Source organism: Pelobates fuscus, chromosome 1, assembly GCF_036172605.1.
Source record: "Pelobates fuscus isolate aPelFus1 chromosome 1, aPelFus1.pri, whole genome shotgun sequence".
NCBI lineage: Eukaryota > Metazoa > Chordata > Amphibia > Anura > Pelobatidae > Pelobates > Pelobates fuscus.
Window position 1 is genome coordinate 176,864,043 of NC_086317.1, and position 24,213 is coordinate 176,888,255.

At 39.6% G+C, this 24,213-nt stretch overlaps 1 protein-coding gene across 4 annotated transcripts in view; it reads left to right on the forward strand.

The window, feature by feature from the left end:
- Nucleotides 1-24,213, forward strand: part of BRPF3 (bromodomain and PHD finger containing 3) — a 94,869-nt gene that overhangs the window by 20,297 nt on the left and 50,359 nt on the right. For all 4 annotated transcript variants that reach the window (XM_063453010.1, XM_063453002.1, XM_063452993.1 and 1 more), the window contains one exon: nucleotides 20,883-22,273. In XM_063453010.1, coding sequence (XP_063309080.1) covers nucleotides 20,901-22,273 — 1,373 coding nt within the window. In that variant the 5' untranslated portion in view covers nucleotides 20,883-20,900. The remainder of the gene's footprint in view (nucleotides 1-20,882; nucleotides 22,274-24,213) is intronic.

Below are 24,213 nucleotides of genomic sequence, written 5' to 3' on the forward strand. Positions count from 1 at the left end.
TTCAAGAGACAAGTCCCCGTCAGGTTAGAGAACTGGCTTTCAGGGTCAGCGTCAGGTGCTGGCCCTAGCTTCCCCCAATAATACTGTGGTCCGCTAGGTCTACACCCCTACCTCATACACGGAGGTTCAGCCCCACGACCAAATCATAGCTAGCCACCTCGCTCGCTCTTCTTTAGGGCTACAGTCAGGGCTTCTCATGTCACGGCCACACGTTTTTGAATCTCTTACAGTCATCGAGAGGCCGACATCCTGCCACCTCGTTCTGGTGGCCACAAAACCCCCTCGGCCCAAATCATAGGTAGAGCCTCTCACCGCCGCTTGGCAATAGCAGGGCCTCATCTGTCACTTGGTTCTAATTTTAATTCTTCGCTTCAGCATTAGCTAGCAGGCCAGGTCTCCGGAGGTTTCATCCCACCTCCACTATACCCTACTTATACATATCATTATTCCTTTCAGGATGTCTCAAGAACCAATCATCGATCCCCCATCCTGATGATATACCCAGCACGCCAGCCAGGCCTGGGTCCCCAGTGGAATCCCTCACTCCTTCTGTGGCAAACCTAGCTTCTGAACTATATTTACTGTAGGTTGTCCATAGGCTGAATGCATACTGTGTGTCCTTACCTGTATATGTGTTGTGTTATGGCCGTTCGCATGCTGGCAGCTGTACGCTGCCAGCATACAAAGCATTCGTTCGACGAAACACGGCTATCCCGGCCGTTCGCCGTACGAATGCGGGCTCCCCAGGTAGACCACCCATTCACAAGTCGTGTGGCACCAATTAACCGATTGCAACAATGTTGCAATCGGTAATTAAGGGCTCTCCTAGGTGGCCGCCGTTCGGCTACCGACCATGCGGCGGTCGGCCATCTTGGATCCTTTGTCTCTGCAGCGGTGTTCGGTCGTCGAGCGCCTGGAACTGAAAACGGCTACTCAACGATCCGAACACCGCTGGACTTCCAGAGCGTTCGGGAGTCCCGCGTTCGGCACATTCTGTTCCCCCTAGCTGTTCGGTACTTTTAAACCGAACTCAATGTTTTAATGTGTTTTGTGCGGCGTTCGGTCAATTCAGCTGGGATCAGAGCGGTATTCCCACGAAGTATGCGCTTCGACCCCAGCTATCTACCGAACGTTCAGTCATCTTAAAATACCGAATATTGTGGAAAATATGTATTTTAAAGTAAATTGTCAGTTCTGCTGCACGAGGGGATAATCCACTTAATCGTCCATTTTAGTGGGAGTATCCCTCTCGTGCAGCAATGCCTGCTGGGAAAAGAACAATGCATGTTGGGACAAATCCCCTGGATTATCTGTAAGGAAACCCCTTGCATGGGGAACTGCTTAAATATGCCAGCCTGTGAATAAACTGAGTTAGTTGACTCCCAAACTGTGTTTCGTCCGGTTATTGGGAGGATGGGGAATATTGCCGTGCTTTCTGCTCTGACTGTGGATTTCCTGAGGATACCAACGGATATCGTGGACTAATGTACTGCATTCCGTTACACCTTCTACTCCCAGATCCCTAAGATATTGGAATATTCCAAAAGTATTGGCTGAACTTGGGCTCAGGGGAATCCCCTTTCCAGCCACCGCCAGAAAAGCAGAACTTTATAAACTGCTGACGACTCAGGCCAACGAACCAAGGCCCGGCACGAGTTCACAAGGGCCTTCAGTTGGCTTATCTGATTCCACCCAGGAAACTCTAGCGGCTATACTGGCCAATCTGCAATCCATTAACAGCAGGTTGCTGAAGGTGGAAACAGCCATAGCCACTCCAGGTGACTTAACAGCCCCAGCAGTCCCTACACCGGTATCCTTGACCGCTCTGACTGCCATACCCCTCATTTCCCCTCCCCCACCAGCCACTACCACTCCCACTGCCCACACCTCACCAGCCCACTCTGTTCCGGCTTCCATCAAGAAAGATATTCTTGATGGAAAAGACATCAATTTAATGTCCCTCCTCATAGCCTCCCAAGACTTCTTAGAAAATAGAGCTTAAAAAAACAGGGACATTTCGGTTGTCTTAAGAGCCAGAGACCCACGTTTTAATAAAAAACTCACCATCCCACAGTTTATCGCGTTTGGCACTTATTGCAACGTTATCTGCACGGTGTACCCACATAGGAGAGAAGAGCTCGATTTATATATGCACAAGGTGGTTGATTTGGGCATCAAGTAAGGAGGGTCCTCATTTTACGATTACCACAAATCAGTTTCGGCCAAGGCAGCTACTCATCTGACACAATTCAATATTAGAATCGATTGGTGTCAGATACTGAGTTATTCTGCCGTCACTTTGCTGGTCTGAGTCCCCCATCTTGTGCCTCTTGTGGTTCCACTTCACACTCCACCGATCTATGCCCTGGGGACGCAGACCCTTCCCCTTCCACTTTTTCACCCCACCACTCCCTCACCCCACTCCCTAGACAGGAGGGTGTCCAGAGAGACAAGCTGGGCAGACCCATCACCTTCTTGGGCCAGGCGCAGGTGTGCAATAACTCTATATATATATATATATATATATATATATATATATATATATATATATATATATATATATATATATATATATATATATATATATATATATATATATATATATATATATATATATATATATATATATATATGTGTGTGTGTGTTTATACTGTCATAGTGGTTTTTTTAAAATTAATATAAAGATATAAAAATGCACTTAGAATTAACATACTCCAATGTATAAAACTTGTATAATATATATTGTGTATATATAAATTCATAAAAAAATAAAAACATCAAATAAACAAATTCAAAAAAATTATATTTATGTATGCAATTTCATTCTATTTTGAAATTAATGTGTGTGTGTATATGTGTATATCTATATCTATCTCAAAATACACTTTGAATGAAGATATATATATGCATAAATATACACGTAGACTATAAATAATATATATGTATATATTTATTTTCAAATTCTACGTGCATATTTATGTAATCTTTTTACATAATTACCTGATTTAACGAATTACAATTTGAGGGACCAGCCTGACAACCCAGGCAGAAACTCCAGCGTATTTAACCCTGTAACTTTCCAAAACACCATACAATCTGTACAAGGGGGGAACTGTTCTAGTCTGGAGACTTTGCTAAACACAAATATGTGTTTCTTAACCGTAAACTGTATCACAACGATGATATCATCAGTAAAAGTGCAGTTTTTTGTGTGAAAAATGCAAAAAACAAATGTGAACGCTAACTTTGGCCAGCATTTGTGACTAAGTGGCTACTAAAAAAAAAAAAAAAAAGACTGGACATATCCCATTTTAAATACACTGGGTTGTCTACTTTTTCAAATGGTATGCCATGATGAGGTAATTTTCATTCCTGGGCTACCATACGGTCTCAAAGGCAACATAACCATCTGAAATATGTTAATGTGCAAAAACAGAAATAGGCTAGTCTTATATTTGACCCTGTAACTTTGCAAAACAATATAAGACCTGGACATGGTGGGTACAGTTGTACTCGTGAGACATTACTAAACACAAATATGAGCGTTTTAGAGCAATAAATCATATAATGCCGATGATATCATCGGTGAAAGAGCAGTTTCTTTATGAAAAATGCAAAGAATGAACTAAAATGAATACTAACTTTGGCCAGCGTTTGTGTCTCAGTGGCTACTTAAAAAAAACACTAGACACACCCCATTTTAAATACCCTGGGTTGTCTACTTTTTCAAATGGTAGGCCTTGACTGGGGGGGGTAAATTTCATTCCTGGGCTGCCATATGGCCTCAAAGGCAAACCAATCTGGCAAATTTTAATGTGTCAAAATTGTAACCAGGAAAGCTCTATATATGACCCTGTAACTTCCCAACCCCCATAAAACCTGTACATGGGGGTACTGTTGTACTTGTGAGACACTGTTGAACACAAATGTGTGCATTTATTATTGCAGTGAAAGCCAACACTATTATGACATTCATAGTCGAAATGTCATGAAGAACATTTCTTAAAGGACCACTCTAGGCACCCAGACCACTTCAGCTTAATGAAGTGGTCTGGGTGCCAGGTCCAGCTAAGGTTAACCCATTTTTTTATAAACATAGCAGTTTCAGAGAAACTGCTGTGTTTATAAATGGGTTAAGCCTTCCCCCAAATCCTCTAGTGGCTGTCTCACTGACAGCCGCTAGAGGCGCTTGCGTGATTCTCACTGTGAAAATCACAGTGAGAGCGCACGCAAGCGTCCATAGGAAAGCATTGATAATGCTTTCCTATGCGACCGGCTGAATGCGCGCAGCTCTTGCCTTGCGTGCGCATTCAGCCGAAGGGGCGGAACGGAGGAGGATCGGAGGCAGAGAGCTCCCCGCCCTGCGCTGGAAAAAGGTAAGTTTTACCCCTTTTCCCCTTTCCAGAGCCAGGCGGCACCCTCAGGGCACTATAGTGGTCCTTTAATTTCTCACATTTTTTTTTTTTTTAGATTTTGTTTATATTAAATTGTTTCAAATATAAATATTTGATATGAAATAAAAGCTCTGTTTCTCATGCATAAAATAAGTGTGTTTGCACTTAAAGGAACACTATAGTCACCTAAATTACTTTAGCTAAATAAAGCAGTTTTAGTGTATAGATCATTCCCCTGCAATTTCACTGCTCAATTCACTGTCATTTAGGAGTTAAATCACTTTGTTTCTGTTTATGCAGCCCTAGCCACACCTCCCCTAGCTATGATTGACAGAGCCTGCATGAAAAAAAAAAACTGGTTTCACTTTCAAACAGATGTAATTTTCCTTAAATAATTGTATCTCAATCTCTAAATTGAACTTTATTCACATACAAGAGGCTCTTGCATGGTCTAGCAAGCTATTAACATAGCAGGGGATAAGAAAATCTTAATTAAATAGAACTTGCAATAAAGAAAGCCTAACTAGGGCTCTCTTTACAGGAAGTGTTTATGGAAGGCTGTGCAAGTCACATGCAGGGAGGTGTGACTAGGGTTCATAAACAAAGGGATTTAACTCCTAAATGGCAGAGGATTGAGCAGTGAGGCTGCAGGGCCATGTTCTATACACTAAAACTGCTTCATTAAGCTAAAGTTGTTCAGGTGACTATAGTGTCCCTTTAACCCCTTAAGGACCAAACTTCTGAAATAAAAGGGAATCATGACATGTCATGTGTCCTTAAGGAGTTAAAGTCATCAGAAATAATCACCCCTAAATCCCTTTCCTCAGATGTTGAGGTTTAGACTATATAAAATATTCTGTACTCTGCCCTTGAGTTTTTACGTCCAAGATGCATCTTGCACTTATCCACATTAAATGTCAGTTACCACAACTCTGACCATTTTTCTAGTTTACCTAAATCATTTGTCATTTGGATTATCCCTCCTGGAATATCAACCCTGTTGCAAATTTTAGTATAATCAGCAAAAATACATACCTTACCATCAAGACCTTCTGCAATATCACTAACAAAAATATTAAAGAAAATGGGTCCAAGTACAGATCCCTGAGGTACCCCACTGGTGACAAGCCCAAGCTTCGAATATACTCCATTGTCTACAACCCTCTGTTGCCTGTCGCTCAGCCACTGCCTTACCCATTCAACAATATTGGAATCCAAATTTAAAGATTGCAGTTTATTGATATGCCTTCTATGTGCAACAGTGTCAAAAGCCTTACTGAAATCTAGGTAAGCAGTGTCTACTGCACCACCCTGATCTATAATTTTAGTTACCCAATCAAAAAAATCAATAATATTAGTTTGGCATGATCTCCCTGAAGTAAAACCCATGTTATCTCTGATCTTGAAATTCATGTGTTTTTAGATGTTCAACAATCCTATCCTTTAACATGGTTTCCATTACGTTCCCCACTACTAAAATAAGGTTAACTGGCCTATTGTTGCCCGACTCCTCCCTACTACTTTTTTTGTGAATGGGTACAACATTCGCTAACTTCCAATCTTCTGGCACTACTCCTGTTAACAATGATTGGTTAAAAAAATCTGTTAATGATTTTGCTAAGCCCTTTTAATAACTTTGGGTTTATTCCATCAGGTCCCATTGACTTATTTGTCTTTACTTTTGACAGTTGAAATAGAACCTCTTCCTCTGTAAACTCACGTGTAATAAATACACGTGAGTTTCCTTACTTAGACCCCTTTCCTTCATTTTCATCTGTAAACACTGAACAAAAATATTCATTGAGGCACTCAGCTAGACCTTTATCCTCTTCTACATACCTTCCTTCTTTTGTGTAAATCTAACTAATCCTTGTTTTACTTTCTTTTTCTCATTTATGTATCTAAAAAATGTTTTGTCCCCCCCCCCCCTTTTTTTTAACTGACTGCTATTTTCTCCTCTCTGTGTGATTTGGAAGCTCTTATAACTTGTTTAGCTGCACCTATAATGGGTACAGGATGACTAAAACATAAGAAAAGTCCAGCAACCTACATAAATAGGATGTCTGAAGGTCCAGGTGATGGTGACTACCGTCACAATTACTTAATTATGGATTTGGAAAAAAAAAACGTAACAGAAATAACTTTCAAGAATTACTTTGAATTAAATTTGAACTCAAATTTATCTGATTCTTCCATTTGGAACGCCCATAAATCAGTTTAAGAGGACATTTCATTCAAAGGGCTTCTTATTTGAAAAAGAACAGATCTAAAAACCTGAAAGATTTAGAAAAAGAGCTTTATAATTTAAATTGGAAAACTTGTTCCTTCATCTCTCAGCTCAAAAAATATAGAAATGAGAAATAAAAATTTGATTAAATTAGAACATACGGCCCTAATGTAAGTAAAGACATAAAATATCCCAAACAAGAATTGAACACTTAACAAATAATGGTTCTAAAACAACCAATCCTCGTAAAATTAGTCATACCGTTGCTAATTATTACAAAATTATATAATTTTGCTGCGGAACCTACTCTAAATGAATCCACCTACAAAACAATATGTTCATTCTTGGATAAAATCCCAGTGAAACAAATTTCGAAAGATAATTTGGCCTCCCTTAACTCTCCAATCTCCCATACTGACATTTTAAAGACGATCAATAGTATTCCTTTTGGAAAGACTCCAGAACCTGATGGTTTTACTATGTTATATTACAGAATATTGTCCGGTATGTTTTTTTGTTTTTTTTAATTCTTTATTTTTGTTGTGTTTCAAGATAATACACAGGATATCAATAATCGTGACATTGCCTAGTGGCAGAAGTATCCAGTTTTACGTGTCTAAAATCGAAACTGCACATTGTTATAATAAAGACAGGCATACATCCTACCACTAAAGCGGTTGGTGAATACTAAGATTGGCATGGAATCGAGTCTATCTAGACATACAAGAAAATTAATAACAAGAAAACGGGTTGATACATTCTTAGTTGCTTTTAGCCAGTGTTAATAAAGGGTAGGATATTTAAGGGGCAAGCTTGTTCGGATGCGGTGCATCCGTTGTGGCGCGCTTAGGTATATCAGGCAAGGCTTATACCTCAAGGCGTTTTACAGTGAAACTGTCCGCTCAACCATAGTTACCAAGCAGGAGGAGTAGCGGGTATTATGCTGGTGCCGGGCCATTTATTTCTAGTAGGTTAGGCTTGCATGGTGAGTCCACAGCCTGGTACTCCGGCCCGTTACACTAAAAATGAAAGATTAAATAGCTTGGTAGCCAGTATAATAAGGGGAAAGGTTGTGCTGAAGGCCTGTCTGTTTGCAAGATGGGTAACTATTGGGATCATAAAACAAGCAGTTCCGTCTGCATGTCAGGTATGTGTGCGGCATCAAAGCCACGGTGGGAGACATAAGTTATGGGTTACCACTGAGTTAATGACACTCGACTGACTGATAGTGTAGCGCTGCTGATGTCGGGCAGTCCTACAATGGGGTGCTTCAGAGAGGATGAGATATAATGAACTTAGTGTTTAGTGGGTCAAGTGGTGCTGTTTGACTCACTCCCATTAAAGTAACTTAACGAGGGATAATAATCTAATGGGTGCATATGTCCGCTGATGGTGGCCTATTGGGTCAGGCTGGCGGTCTCCAGCGCCCTAAAAAGGATCACCTATACCTCTCGTATCGAGGCTTCCCTCCCTTAGCTGTATGTATCATGTAAATTCAATAATGAAATAACATGCAATAATAAAATCAAATAGAACACAAAGGAATCATAATAAAGGGGTTCATGATAAATTGTTAAGTAGGGAACGCAAAACTATAAAGTATAAAGTCCTGGCTGAGAGTTTTTATCTGCAGGCATCGCCTCAAAGTTCTCACATGACTTTTGCAATCGTGCAGCTGGTTTGCGGTAAGAGTCGTAAGTCGCCTGCTCGTTCAGGTCTGTGGGGGGTTGTATAGATGCTGTCTGCTCCGTTTCCTTTCAGCCTTGCTGACGCTTCCCCGGTTCTTGGCCTCCTGGTTCTCTGTCTCTCCCGCCATGGGTGTCTGCTGCTGTAACTGGAGGGTCTGGATAAATCCTGCAGGGTCTTCGTCAGCGGAGAGCGTGAGTATCGAGTCCTTTTGTGAGACCACCAATGTGCCTGTTGCGCCCCACCGGTACCAGATTCCCTTGTCTCGCAGTTGTTGGGTGATCGGCGAGAGTTTCCTCCTCTCGAGCAGAGTTGCAAATGGGATGTCTGCAAAGACTCTTACTGGGTGGTTGTCCACGGTGACGGTGGGGTTTTTCCGGGAGTAGGCCATCAGCGCCGCTTTAACTGCGACGTTTCGGGTGACAGCTATAATATCTCTTGAGGCATCCGCTGGGGCGGTCGGGGATTTTCGTATTCGGAACGCGGCCGTTATTGGCCTTGTGTCTCCATCTGGTTTTGCTCCCATTGCCGCAGCCACTTGGTTTGAGTAATCCAGTAGGGCCTCTGAGACTATGTCCTCAGGGGCTCCACGTATGCTGACATTCCGCTTACGGTGGCGTGTGTCCATCATCGTAACCGTGCGCGTGAGCCCCTGCAGCTGGAGTGTGAGCGCCTCTACCTGCCTTCTGGTGTCTGTCAGGGAGTCGTCTCTGTTACCCTCTCGGGTTTCTATTGCGTCTAGGCGCCCCTTCAGTCCAGTGACCTCCGTCTTCACGCCGGCCAGGTCAGATTTCCACATCTCCCGGAGATCGGTGAGAAGCTTCTTGATGTCCCCTTTTGTGGAGGGTGAGTCATCAGAGTCCGAGGTCTCCGACCCGTATAACGCGGGTGTCGGGGTTGCGGTCTGGGATTCCTCCCTTTCCACAGAGGAATCAGACTCACTGTCGCTGTGGGGCCTGCTCGGCGCCATTTTGGCCTGCATAGCTGGTTGCGGCCTTTCAAAGGAGCGCCTAATGTCGGGCTGGTGGGAGCTCTCTTGGCGAGTGATTTTCTTGTTTTTTTTCCCCATCTCTCTGTAGGGAGTTCGGTGGTCGTTGCTGTTTGCTTTGTGGGTCTCGGTTCGGCTTTTTCGTGGCTTTTGGGTCGGTTTTGTATTTGTGAAGCAGGAGCTCCAAATAAACATGTCTGGTGTGCTGCTCCGCTTAATGTGTTTTTTTAAAGCTTAGTTCAGGCTTTTTTAGTGTGGAGCTCATCTGATGTGTGGCCGTTCAGCTTGGCTGCTAGGCTCCGCCCCCCCCCCCCCCCGTCCGGTATGTTAATCCCCCATTTAAGTAAATTATTTAACCAATATTGCAAAAACGGCACAATTCCGGAGGAAAACCTAGGTGCTCAAATCATAACATTGCTTAAACCTGGTAAAGCACCAAATGCTTGTTCAAATTTTCATCCAATATCTTTAATCAACAATGATGCAAAAATGTTAGCAATTTGTTAATCAAAATGTCTGCCTTCAATTACTGACAATGACCAGGTGGGTTTTATTTTAAATTGTCAGGCCCTGGATAGTACCAGGAGATACATGAATCTAATCCATCAAATAAACTTGGGACGCACGTCTTCTTTGCTTCTTTTTTTTTAGATGCGGAGAAGGCGTTCGATAGGATTCACTGGGAATATCTTAGGGACATAATGTCAAGATTTGGCTTACGCGGAGCCTTTCATTGGGGCCGTATTCGCTTTGTATTCTAATCCAACAGCCAAAATATCTGCATCTGCTTTCAAATCTGATAGTTTTTCATTGTCTTAAGGTACAAGACAGGGTTGCCCATTGTCACCACTTTTGTGTTGACAATGGAGCCTTTGGCGGAAATCATTAGACAATGTGCAAAAAACCCATTGTCCTCACTTACACCGCTAATGTCTATCCTAGAAGAATTTGGCAATATCTCCCTTTATAAATTAAACACTAACAAATCACAAGCTTTTTTTTGTCCCAAGACTTTAATTGGATCCTCTAAAAATACATTTGATTTTGATTGGAGAGATTCTTATATTTCATACTTGGGCATAAACATATGTAAGAACCTATCAAGGATGCATGATTGCAACTTGAGAAAAATGTTGCCAAAAATTAGAGAAGACATAGACATTTGGTGTGACCTCGATATCTCTTGGTTAGGCAAAATTAACTCGATTAAGATGAAAGTCCTCCCAAAAATACTATATTTCATTAGAGCCATCCCTCCCAAAATCTCCATATCATTTTTCAAATTAATACATTCAACACTTTTAAAATTTATTTGCAGTTATAAATAGATTGAAAACAAATTGTTAACTTTACAAAAGACCAGAGCTGGTGGAGGATTAGGCCTCCCGGATTTTATCCATTACTACTGTGCTACAAATGCAGCAGCGGCCCCCTAAATTAAATTTGGACTCACATAAACACAATGATTGGAAATGGAATCAACAAACATTTACCCACTCTCCATTAACCCCTTAAGGACACCGCTTCAGAAGCTTGTCTAATGCTTAAGGAGAAAAGCCATTTTTGCATTTTTTTTGCGGTCTGTGTTCAAACGTAATTTGCATGTCTGTCATTTATTACACCAACACATATTATACATCATTTTTTAGAGGGCAAACTGGGCTTTAATTTGATGTCACATATACATAGATACATACATTCTCATTAATTATAAAAAAAAATTCCAAAAAATTGCTGGTGAAAAAAAACCAAAACATTTTTTCACTGTTTTGGCAATAATAGAGTGTGCATAATATGTCCAGCTTAGAAAAAAACAAAATAAATTCATTTGTGTCTTGATTTATAGAGTACATCATATGTATAGGATTTCAGCTTATTTTGAAAGTTACAGGTCACAAAATACAAGGACTAAAATAAAATTCCGATTTGCAACAATTTTAGAAGTTGGTATGTTTGTCTTGTAGGTTTAGTAACCAACACAGAAAAAAGAATTGCCACACAAACGTATATATTTATATAAAGTAGACATCACAGGCTATTTACCTATGGTTGTTTTGACACTTTCTACGTAGCCATTTCATCGCCAATCTCTGCTAAATATTGAAGTAAAATTGTTTTTTATTTATTGTGGCATATACACATATAACAAGTTTTTTGTAATGTGTATTTCGTAAAGCTGGTGTGTGCTATTCCTGCACAGAACCCCATATTGTGTTCAGTTACATCAGCTGTGTATAGCGATACCCCCATTGTATGCCTTTGGCACTTTTCTGTAATGCTTCAATGCCATATAAGAGACAAGATTATTTCAGTTTCTATAGTTAGAATTTTCGTAGATGAATTTGATGGGCCTATGTGCCATTTTAGGGTATTTTTCACCAATTCATGTCAATGTGTGTGGTGGTGTGATGTGGGGAGGGGGGCAGGGGTCAATTGCATTTTTACATAGGTTTCATTTTTGCTGAGAATTTCTTACACTTGATATGTACCACTGTCATAAAAACCCCCAAATTATTCTCGGTTACAGTAAAACAATATGCCTGATGTATGACCTAGACACTATTTTGTTTAGTTACAGTGCTGTAAGAGAGACGTGAAAAGTTCAGGTTTTTAAGTGTAAATTTTCATGGAATGTTTTGATGCGTCCGTGCCCCACTTTGGAGCACTTGAGCAGGCTACATATTCCAACAACACCATAAAGGCATACAATTTATTAAAGAAGACATCCCAGGGTATTTCAAAAGGCATATATTGAACCTTAGCAGGGGTTTAATTTTTCCGTTAGCTTGTACTAAGTGTAGTGGTAATCATTTTTTTCTGCCTTTTGACAGTTTGCACAGTATATTTTGCAAATCGTGTGCTACTACTGTATAATACGTCATATGTTGCTCAGCTATGTTGGCTGAGTATATGTGGACATTGGAGGGGCACATTTGAGACACAGACATTACTCAACTTTTGAAAACAACAACAATGAGCAATCAGACTTCATGCTACATTGGGAGCGGGACTTGGGCCTCGCTTTTGATCTGGATGATTGGAATGGTTTTATTTTATCATTGAATGGTACTACACAGTGTGTCTCTCATTATGAATCCCATTATAAATTATTATTCAGATGGTACCTAACCTTCTCAAAATTACACAAATTCAAATTATGAAATTCAAACAAAAGTTTGAGGCATTGTGGACAAGTGGGGTGCTTGGGCAATATTTTTTTGGACGTGCCCTTTAATAAAACAATATTGGAATTTGATTCATAAAATAATTTGCACAATTAGAAATTCAATTACAATCCTAACCTCTGAAATGTGTTTATTTAAAAAAAAAAAAAAAAACCTCCCTCAAATTCACCCACAAATCAATTATATTAAAACATTTATTAATTGCAGCCAACTCTTTAATACCCAAAGATTGGAAATCTACAAATATCCCATCCATTAAAGAAGTCTTAAACTTGGCAAATGAAAAAAAAAAAGGTGTGAATTGGTTTTGACATGGACAAAGGATCTAATACTTATATTCAGGGGAACCCAAATTATATCAGGCGCCTAGAGAAGCAATTAACACACGACGCAAATGGTTGTGAGTCCAGAATTACTTCCATTCGTTTATTCAAAGTAGGGTGTATTAAATATTGTTGCAGCTTAGCTTGAAAGTTTCAAAATAAATAATGTAGTTAAAGAGAGGAAAGTCCAAAGATAAAATTAGTTAATGTGGCTACATATTTCATAAGATATAAAATTAGTTTACAAAATAATATGTGGTTACATATTTAATAAGATAGGAAGGTCAAAGGTAATAAAATTGGCTATCAAACAGTCACACAATGTACAGTTTCTCAAAATAAGTGCTCAGGTGGGGGCTAGAATACACAGAGCACACAACTTATGCTGACATGTATACAGCATTTAACAGAGGAAAAAGTTAATTACATCTAAAGAGCATCAGGTGTAGGCCTTTTACGCTGAACATTCGAATCAAGATATATTCCCTCACAGTTTTTAGATAAACGATGAAAAATATTAATTTGCATCATGAGTGGGCAATGTGGGAAGAGAACATTGTAAAAAAAAAAAATAGTCTGATGTGATGCCCCCCAGTTGACCAACATTAATTTTAAAAAAAATATACATTGTTATTTTTATTATATTGGATTTCTATCTATTTCTATTATCTTCTGTAAATATACTTATGAAATATTAGTTTTTATATTTTATGTAAAAACAATTATTTGTATATGTATATATATATATATATATATATATATGATATATTTTCTCTTGCGTATTATGGATGTATATATTATTTCCCCCATATTGTAAGCTATATTTACATTTTTATTTTTTTAATTTCTGTAAGTTATGTCTTGTAAAACTCAAATTATTTGAAATAATGTGAGACATTCATATATGTTCATATGCCAACTATCACCTAGTTTTTGTGTTTTTTTAATATTATATACGTTTTTTTGTTTAAATTACAATTTAAATAAAAAAGTTTGTCTATATACATAGAGTACAGTTAGTTCATACTTTACAATTATATTATATTGGGAGCGCGGTCTTCACAAACCTTACATAATACTACCATTGGGGTTTCTTAACTGTACACAATAAATGCTTAAGTGTTTGTCAAAAGTCATTGAAGTCTGCAAGTGGTATACTCAACTTCAAAGGACTAGGGGGTCAATTTTAGAAAAATATCTTGCATTAGTGAATGTAACAGATTTGGAACAGTGTCTAACAGGCAGGGGCTCACACTTTTAAAATATTTTGTTTTAATTCTTTATCATACATTTTTTCTTTATTTTTTTTTTTTACAACAAAAAGCTATACAATATACAGTATCTCTCACAATTCTAATTCTATAAATATAAGCATTTACATACATATATATATATATATATATATATATATATATATATACACACACACACACACATATATACACAAGGACATCTAAAGAAAAATGTTTTTATGTAATTAAAAAAAAATTGATATTCCGATATTGTAATACCATAACAAACAAACATTATCGTCATTCATAGGCCAGTGAGAGAGCTCAGTGGGCTAATGCATCATCAGTAGAATCTGAAGCCCTTGGGCAGAGTTGACTCAGCCTTTCATCCTTCCGAGGTAGATAAAATGAGTACCATTAAATTGGGTAATAGTAACAACTATTGGGCTAAGGTAACATCCCCAGGACGTACTTGAAAACCAGAGTAATCTGAAGAGGGCATTGATAGCATAATATTATATCTTTGTAATTAGATTTTCCATTTTATCTTTGAATATGTACAGTATTATTTTCTATAGAGGCCCGACTTGACATTTATATCTATTCCACTTGGACCATTGTTTATTGTATTTTCCTAGATTTGTCATTATTCAGATAAAAGCCTTTCTCCATAATAATTTATTCCATTTGATTAAACCAAGTTTTTAGACGATTTCATCATTTTTTTCCAGTGTCTGACTATCAATACTTTGAACGCTAATAAGATATTTATGACCAGATTTCTTCAATCAATAGAAATTTATTTTAACCCGATATGTAAGAGGACAAAGGCCATATCTGGATGGATTGTTATTTCAGAGAAAAAAGAAATGAATGAAAATATAATCTTCCAGGAGTCGCTGATTCTTCTACAGTCCCACCATATGTGGCGATATGATTCCTCTTCCTCTTTACATCTCCAACAACTAACATCCTGTTGTTGATATAACTTATTTAACCTCTGTGGGTTCCAATACCATCTACATAGGAGTTTGTAGTATAATTCCCATAAGTTTGCATTGTGGACTGAAGATACTGTAAGGTTTATAATAGAAAGCCATTAATTTTCTTTGATATTCAAATTGCATTCCTTTTCCCTTTTTTAAGTTGGGGAAAGTGAATTAAAAGGGGATGTATTGATTAAATCAAATGCTTTTACACACAATCTTGTTTTTCCATTTACCTGTAATCCTTTCTTATATTTTTAGATTCTGTTCTCATTTTTCTAAGTTTATCAGTATATCTTTTTCTATAAAATGTTTTACCCTTAAGTAATTATATATAATTATATACTTCATTTGATAAAATATTGAATTTGGATTTTAAATCTGGAAACAGTATCATTCTGCAATCTGATATAATTTGTTTAATTATATATATATATATATATATATATATAAAATATATAAATTTTTATTTTATTTTTTATTACACATTTTTCACATAAGAGACTATATAAAAAACAATTTCATAATTCATAGATCCATATAAAATAGTTAAACACCAGGAAGAACTATAACAGAGTGGATTTAAGTGGAGGTCAGGCAGAAAATGTTTAATGCTGCTTCAAAGGGTAAGTATGGTGAAAGACTTATGGTAGAGTGGATTCCTAGGCTCCAAGAAGTATTAAGGAATATATCCAGGTCGACCATCTTTTCTCAAAACTTGAATTATTTTCATTTTGAAACGAAAAGCCCTTTTCCATATCATATTGATATTTGAGCTGTGTTAAAACCTGAGGCCATGTAGGGATTTCCTGCTGAAGTCAATGTCTTGAGATTGCAGTTTTTGTGGCCATCATGAGATGAATTATTAAATGTCTGTTTTGAGTTGTGAATTTCCTTATATTAAAATGGGAAAGGGCAATCTTAAGTTATACTCCAATTTTTCTCCCGCCTATACTGATATTACTTTGAAGGCTATACAAGTCTTAGAGGTTTACAGTAGGGATGCACCGAAATTCTGGCCTAACCCGTTTTGGCCGAAACGACGAACGACAGTCATCCAGAAGGGGAACTTGAATGTGGAGCCGTAGATGAAACATTAAACTGAAACGAGATAAGCAGAATTGAAAATTTGGTTAACTAATGAAAGTATTGCTTAGTTTAACAGACATGCTTGCATTAACAATTCAGATGATTATAGATCACAATGAAAGATAGTAATGATAACCTGAAAAGTCAAGAATACTGCATTTGGGACAGGGGAGGGGGGGGAGAAAAGACTAAAAAAGAGGGAGGGGAGAGGAACATTAAAGGGGGGGAGTTTTTCATATTGGATTAATTAAATTCATTAAAAAGCCTAATATTAATAAAATTATAGGAAAAAAAACTTTTTTAAAACCATTTGGGGAAAAGGTCGTTTTCGGCAAAGGGTATCCTGAATTTTTGGTTTCGGTTTCAGCACAGAATTTTCATTTCGGTGCATCCCTAGTTTACAGTGCCACCAAATGTGTTTTGAAGTCCCTTCATCAGAGCTGCATCTCCAGCATAGTTTTGTGTTGACGGGATTGATCTTTTTTTAGAACTAAGTGCCACTGATGGATAATTTCATAGTGGAGTTCTAAGATATTGAGACAATGCAACGATTTTTTTTTTTTTTTTTTTTTTTTTTACTTCTAGAGATCTATACCATTGGACTTGCTCAATAGAAGACCCAAATTCACGTTTCCAATTTTTACAGACCTTTGGTTCAGTAGACATTGCTTACCTAGACATTATAGATCAGTAGACATTGCTTACCTAGATTTCAGTAAGGCTTTTGACACTGTTGCACATAGAAGGCTTATCAATAAACTGCAATCTTTAAGTTTGGATTCCAATATTGTTGAATGGGTAAGGCAGTGGCTGAGTGACAGGCAACAGAGGGTTGTAGTCAATGGAGTATATTCGAAGCTTGGGCTTGTCACCAGTGGGGTACCTCAGGGATCTGTACTTGGACCCATTTTCTTTAATATTTTTGTTGGTGATATTGCAGAAGGTCTTGATGGTAAGGTATGTCTTTTTGCTGATTATACTAAAATTTGCAACAGGGTTGATGTTCCAGGAGGGATAAGCCAAATGGCAAATGATTTCGGTAAACTAGAAAAATGGTCAGAGCTGTGGCAACTGACATTTAATGTGGATAAGTGGAAGATAATGCACCTTGGACGTTAAAACCCAAGGGCAGAGTATAGGGTATTTGATACCCTACTAACCAACATCTGAGGAAAGGGATTTAGGAGTAATTATTTTAGATGACTTGAAGGTAGTAAGACAATGTAATAAAGCAGCTGGAAATGCTAGCAGAATGCTTGGTTGTATAGGGAGAGGTATTAGCAGTAGAAAGAGAGAAGTGATCATGCCATTGTACAGAACACTGGTGACACCTCACTTGGAGTATTGTACACAGTACTGGAGACCATATCTCCAGAAGGATATTGATACTTTAGAGAGAGTTCAGAGAAGGGCTACTAAACTGGTTCATGGATTGCAGGATAAAACTTACAAGGAAAGGTTAAAGGAACTTAACATGTATAGCTTGGCGCAAAGACGAGATGGTGGTGGGGGGGTGTTATGATAGAAACATGTAAATACATAAAGGAAATCAACACAGTAAAGGAGGATACTATATTTAAAAGGATATCTACCACAACAAGAGGACATAGACTTAAATTAGAGGGGCAAAGGTTTAAAAATAATTTCAGGAGGTATTACTTTACTGAGAGTGTAATGGATGCATGGAATAGCCTTCCAGCTGAAGTGGTAGAGGTTAACAAAGTGAAGGAGTTTAAAGGGACTCTCCAGTGCCTGGAAAACAAACAGTTTTCCTGGCACTGCAGGTCCTCTCTCCCTCCCACCTCCATCCCAGGTTGCTGAGGGGGTTAAAACCTCTTCAGTGACTTACCTGTATCCAGCGTCGATGTCCCTCGGCACTGGGTCAGGCTCCACCAACTCTAATCCCACGCCGACGTCAGCCGGCGGGGGAGACCTAATGCGCATGCGCGGCAATTGATAGTGATAGTTTTTTTTATCGGATTGGTATCCAAATTAATGTGCATAGCTTGAGATTTCCCCATGTTTAATTTATAAATTGATACTCTAATATATTTATCTAGCTCAGCGGTTAATGCCCCTAGCGACAGAACCGGGTCTGTCAATGTTAGAATTATATCGTCCGCGTAGAGACTTAATTAAAAATCCGAATGATCCAGGGTGATCCGCTTAATTTGGGGGTTTGTTATTATACTCGCAGCTATATGTTAAAATATATAGAAGAGGAGCAAGGGGGCAGCCCTGCCTATTTCCTATTGAAAACCAATCTGCGGAGATGCCAAGTCCCACCGCTTTTGCCTCCGGGTTAGAATAGAGGGTCATTATTGCTGTTTTAATTGTACCTATGAAACCAAATTTGTCCAACATCTGACTCATAAATTTTCAACTGACCCTGTCAAAAGCCGCCTTGTTGCCAGCATAGGAATCTTCCTCTTTACCGCGTAGTCGATCAGACCAACCAACTGTTGGATATTATTACTTGCGCATCGGTCCTGTATAAACCTATTTAATCTTGATGTATTAGATTTCATGATTTTTTTAAAAAACTTATTCGCGATCACTGCTGAGTAAATTTTAATGTCCGTATTTATAAGGGATATAAGCCTATAGTTAGCAAGAATTGTAGGATCCTTGCCTGTTTTTAATGTAGGTGAGATACTGGCTTGTAGCAACTCTTTTAAAGAGGATCCAGATTCCCTAATCTTATTAAATGTTTCAACTGCATGTTGGACTAGCTCCTTTTTGAATTTCTTGAAAAACAAATTTGTATACCTGGGGCCTTGTTTGACTTTAGATTATTAATTATTATTATTATACATTCATACTTGGAAAATGGTGTATTTAACTCTTTTTGCTGTTCAGGGGACAATCTTTGCAGCTCAATCCCCTTCAAGTATTCAGCTATATCTGCCTCCTGGGGGTCATGTGAGAGGTTGTAGAGCAGTGTATAGAATTCTTGCACTTTCCTATGTTTTAGTCTATTTGAAAGCATTTTATCAGCTCTATTACCGGTGTAGTAACATTTTTGGTTCAGTTTTTGAATGCACACTATAAAGTTCGCATATGTCATACAAAGCAAAAGAGTGCTGGTGCGCAGACTTTGTAAAAACACACCCCTCGTGTGGTAACCACAATCTCCCACCACTCCAATGTGTACAGGGTGTATTAGCAAACAATTATGATGTGATATATCACAAACTGCAGAGTATTAAAACATAAAATACTTGCAAATAAATATAGGTCCATACAGGGTGTCTAAAAGAGGAGACAAAAAAGCATATACATCACACCTAGTGCAATATCGTTAAGACCTAAAAATAAGTACATATGAATAACCAAATCATTCTTCTGGATGTAACACTCACAAGCCAGGAGTGGTCAGAGCCCCACTCCAAGCCAGAGCGCCCTGGGAGGATCAGCCCCTGGAGCTTGTGGGATCCAAATGACATTCAAACGACCCGGACAGCAGGTAAGTGTAAAAACTTTATTCCAAATCCTTAAAACCATATGCAGAAATCTTACAGCATCCACAGTCCGCTCACCAGTCCTCTGAGTTATCAGGGTATTCGGTGTACATATCACCAGCACTCTTTTGCTTTGTATGACAGTTTTTAACCTAATTACCAGGGTTTTATGTTGGTTGCTGCAATTTTATTAGGAACTGCATGACCTATTGTAATATTTGCGCCATCTTATTTATATAGATACTTTATGTCCCCATGTGACATCCCCTGATAGCTCTAATCTGGGTGAACAACATATCCAAAAATCACCCAGATCAGATCAGGCGTTTAGAAATTTTATGGAAGTCATATTTTTGCCCAGACGAAACCCAGGAATTCATGCCCAAAACAGTTCCATAGATTCGTGGCTAAGTGCTGCTGGAGGACCGACCGGGAACCGCAAGGTTTTCATGCAGAAAATAGTTCATATAGTCCACCTGAAGTCTATTTGCGGTTTTAGTCCATACGAACAAGATGACTGCCATCACGTGTTGGAAGGTCGAATGGCAGCCACTTCGACTGTTCGGGAGGTCGAAGAACCAATGTTTAAAGTCCCAAGAGACACAATTAGGGTCTCTCAGCCAAAATAAATTAAAGGGGCCATAGTCACAGGGTAAAAAGCTGGCCAGTAGTCCCCTCCAAAACCCAGTGGCGAAATGGATTTTGTCACATGCAACTCCTCTCTATTTCGAAGTATAATCTAATGTAATAATAATTGGATATAAATAATATAAAGTCTTATCTGCAGAACATTTTAAGGGCCATTTCATGTGCAGGGCCATAGTTAAATTTGGCTGTATGTTAAGTACTTGTCAATTATCCCAGTTACATAATTTTAAATCTGTGGAATATGTTGGCACTATATAAATAAGCATATATTTTCGATGCATCTTTGAAGTTGATTAAAATATTACTACAAAAATGTGTGTGTGTATGTATATATGTAGCAAAGTACTCTGTATAAAATACCTTCAGGTACTATATCTCTGATCATGGGCAGGGCCCTCTTTACTTTTTTGTATTGGTTTGTTTATATTATACGGTCTTTTGTACAGTTCTGCAGAATATGTTGGAGCTTTATAAATGCCAGTAATAAGCATTGTGTATACATTTTTTGGATATTTTACTCATTAACACATTCTGATTATATAGTGAATCTAATTTGCATTAGTGGCACTAACTGGTTTGTTTTTTTCTGTCTTATTACTCAAAGACTGTCTTCAATCATTGTTACATCCTGGTTATCTGACCTTTAATTTCTTATTTTTGTAGGCACTGCCTTTAACAGACATGAGAAAACCACACTGCAAATCACCGCAGCGTATTGATGATAGAAGATCACCATCTCCTTATAGGTTGAAATGTTCCCCAACTACTCGAGAAACTCTCACCTATGCTCAATCACAACGCATGGTTGAAGTTGAGATCGAAGGACGGCTACACCGAATTAGTATATATGACCGCCTCCGTGTTGTCTCTGAGGATGAGCTCACAGCTCAAGACATTACTGAATGTACCAGCAACAAAGAGAACAATGAACTTCCTTTGTCATCAAACATTGTAAAGTCCCCATCAAAATGTAAGAAGCGTGACTATTTCCACAAACAGGTCTGTGGACCTTCATCTGTACAGTTACCTCAGCCAAGATTTCGCGTTCTAGAACCTGCTACACTTCCAGTTGCTCAAAGTAATGGTACATTGTCGGATCCTTTTTATCAGTATGTGGAACATTCGACAGAGGAAATGGGCACAGTTGCTGATTATGACCTTGATGAGACTGATTTGGCCTGGCTGGACATGGTTAATGAGAAACGTCGAAATGACGGTCTTTCTCCGCTGTCTCCAGACACCTTTGAACTACTGATTGACAAGTTGGAGAAGGAGTCCTACTTGCAAAGCAGACGATGGGAAGATCCACTATCATCAACTGATGAAGATGCATTTTGCTGTGTATGCTTGGATGATGAGTGTCACAACAGCAATGCCATCTTATTTTGTGATATTTGCAATCTGGCTGTTCATCAAGAGTGCTACGGTGTTCCCTACATCCCTGAAGGCCAGTGGTTATGTCGTTGCTGCCTTCAGTCCCCCTTGAACCCTGTAAGTTGTGTGCTGTGCCCTAATCAAGGTGGAGCATTTAAGCAAACAAGTGATGGAAGATGGGCTCATGTAGTTTGTGCCATCTGGATCCCAGAAGTTTCTTTTGCAAATACTGTTTTTTTAGAGCCAATTGAAGGGGTAAACAACATCCCACCTGCCCGATGGAAGCTACTGTGTTACCTGTGCAAGCAGAAGGGGCATGGAGCATCTATTCAGTGCAATAAGGTTAACTGTTACACTGCATTCCATGTGACTTGTGCTCAACAAGAAGGACTATTTATGAAGGTGGAACCTATAAGAGAGACTGGGCTAAATGGCACCACTTTTACAGTGCGCAAAACTGCTTTCTGTGGTGCCCATTGTCCTCCTGGGACACTGCAGAAGAAAACTTCTAAAAACACGCAAGAAGTGGAGCTTGATATCGAAGAAGTAACAGACACAGAAGGGAGATTAAACAAGAAGAAATGCCTTGGCAAACAAAAAATCAAGAAGGAATTAAGAGCGTCTCCAAGCAGTAAGAGAACACCACTACCATTGTCTGTTTTAAGAATACCCTCAAACAGGTCAGTAAGATTATGTGCATATTATACTCCAGTCTTGGTTAACTTCCTGTCTGCTCACTTTTTTAATGTTATTTTTTTACTAACCAGATGTATGGTGTTGTTCAATCGATTGTAGTTGGTAAAACTCAGTACTGGCTTACCAATCTCCAAAAGAACTAACAAATGGGGTGATTAAAGGGCATGTATAAATATATGAATCGCTATGTGTCAGGATATTTTTTGGTAACTGACCCTGCATGGTGTGAGCAGAATAGAATAATAGATTTATAGCCACTAATACTACTTTAACTGCTGTTTGTGATCTTCGAAAACTTGATGATGCAGAACTTTTTTGTCAGATTTAGCTCTTTATTTGGCAAGTTCAAGCATGAATGCAGAATCGCATACAACTATTACTTCCCACTCTAAAAGTTAATACGATAGTCACCAAAACAACTTTAGATTAATGAAGCAGTTTTGGTGTATAAATCATGCCTCTCAGGTTTCACTGCTTCATTCTCTGCAGGAGATAAAAAGTTCTAAATTAAACAGAATTTGCAATAAAGAAATTGTAAACATTAGAACACATTAGTCACAGCAGGGGGATGTGACTAGGGCTGCATAAACAAAGTAATTTAATCCTAAATGGCAGAGAATTGAGCAGTAAGACTGCAGGAATATGATCTATACACACAAACTGCGCCATTAAGCTAAAGTTGTTGTGGAGACTATAGTGTCCCTTTAAGCCCTTTACTTCAATCAGAAAATTACATGGTTGCATAGCTCAAGAGACATGCGTCTATCAAGTTAAAGGGACTCTATAGTCAACATATAAAAGCAAGAAAGACAGGTCCCCCAGCCTTCCTTCTTGCTTTTATATGAACTTTCATTTATTTAAAATAATTTTCGGAGCGTTTTTATTTTAAAAACTCCATTCCAGCGCCGAGCTCCCAGCCATGCCGCGCCCCCTTTTTCATCAAAATGACGAAATCGCGGGGCCCAATAGGACGCTTCTCAGAGAGAAGCGTCATCGCGATGTGGTGCGCATGCGCGGCTTCGCGCTAAACCAATTGCGTTCTTCATAGAGCGGCATTGACAGCCGCCCTATGAAGAAACTCAGCGCTTTACCGCGCATGTGCGCGGAATGCGCGTTCGCGAGCTGAGCTGTCTGACTGACCGCTCAGCTCGCTTTCTATACCCGCCCCCCTCCTACTCCAAACTTTGCATGCAAACACTATATATAGAGATTTCTCTATATATAGTGTTTGCATACAAACACACATATTGTTAAACATAAGGGGGGGACCTACTGTCCTCCCCCCGGCCCCCACCCCTGAGCGGTGGGTGGGGGCCCTAAAAATAACAATAAGGGGGGGACCTACTGTCCCCCCCCCCCCCCCCGGCCCCCACCCCTGAGCCGGTGGGTGGGGGCCCTAAAACTAACAATAAGGGGGGGGACCTACTGTCCCCCCCCGGCCCTCACCCCTGAGCGGTGGGTGGGGGCCCTAAAATTAACAATAAGGGGGGACCTACTGTCCCCCCCAGGCCCCCACCCCTGAGCGGTGGGTGGGGGCCCTAAAACTAAAAATAAGGGGGGGACCTACTGTCCCCCCCAGCCCCCACCCTTGAGCGGTGGGTGGGGGGCCCTAAAATTAACAATAAGGGGGGGGACCTACTGTCCCCCCCCGGCCCCCACCCCTGAGCGGTGGCCTACTGCCCCCCCCCGGCCCCACCCCTGAGCCGGTGGGTGGGGGCCCTAAAACTAAAAAAAGGGGGGCCTACTGTCCCCCCCGGCCCCCACCCCTGAGCGGTGGGTGGGGGCCCTAAAATTAACATAAGGGGGGGACCTACTGTGTCCCCCCCCCCCCCACGGCCCCCACCCCTGAGCCGGTGGGTGGGTGGGGGACCTACTGCCCCCGGCCCCCACCCCTGAGCAGTGGGTGGGGGCCCTAAAACTAACA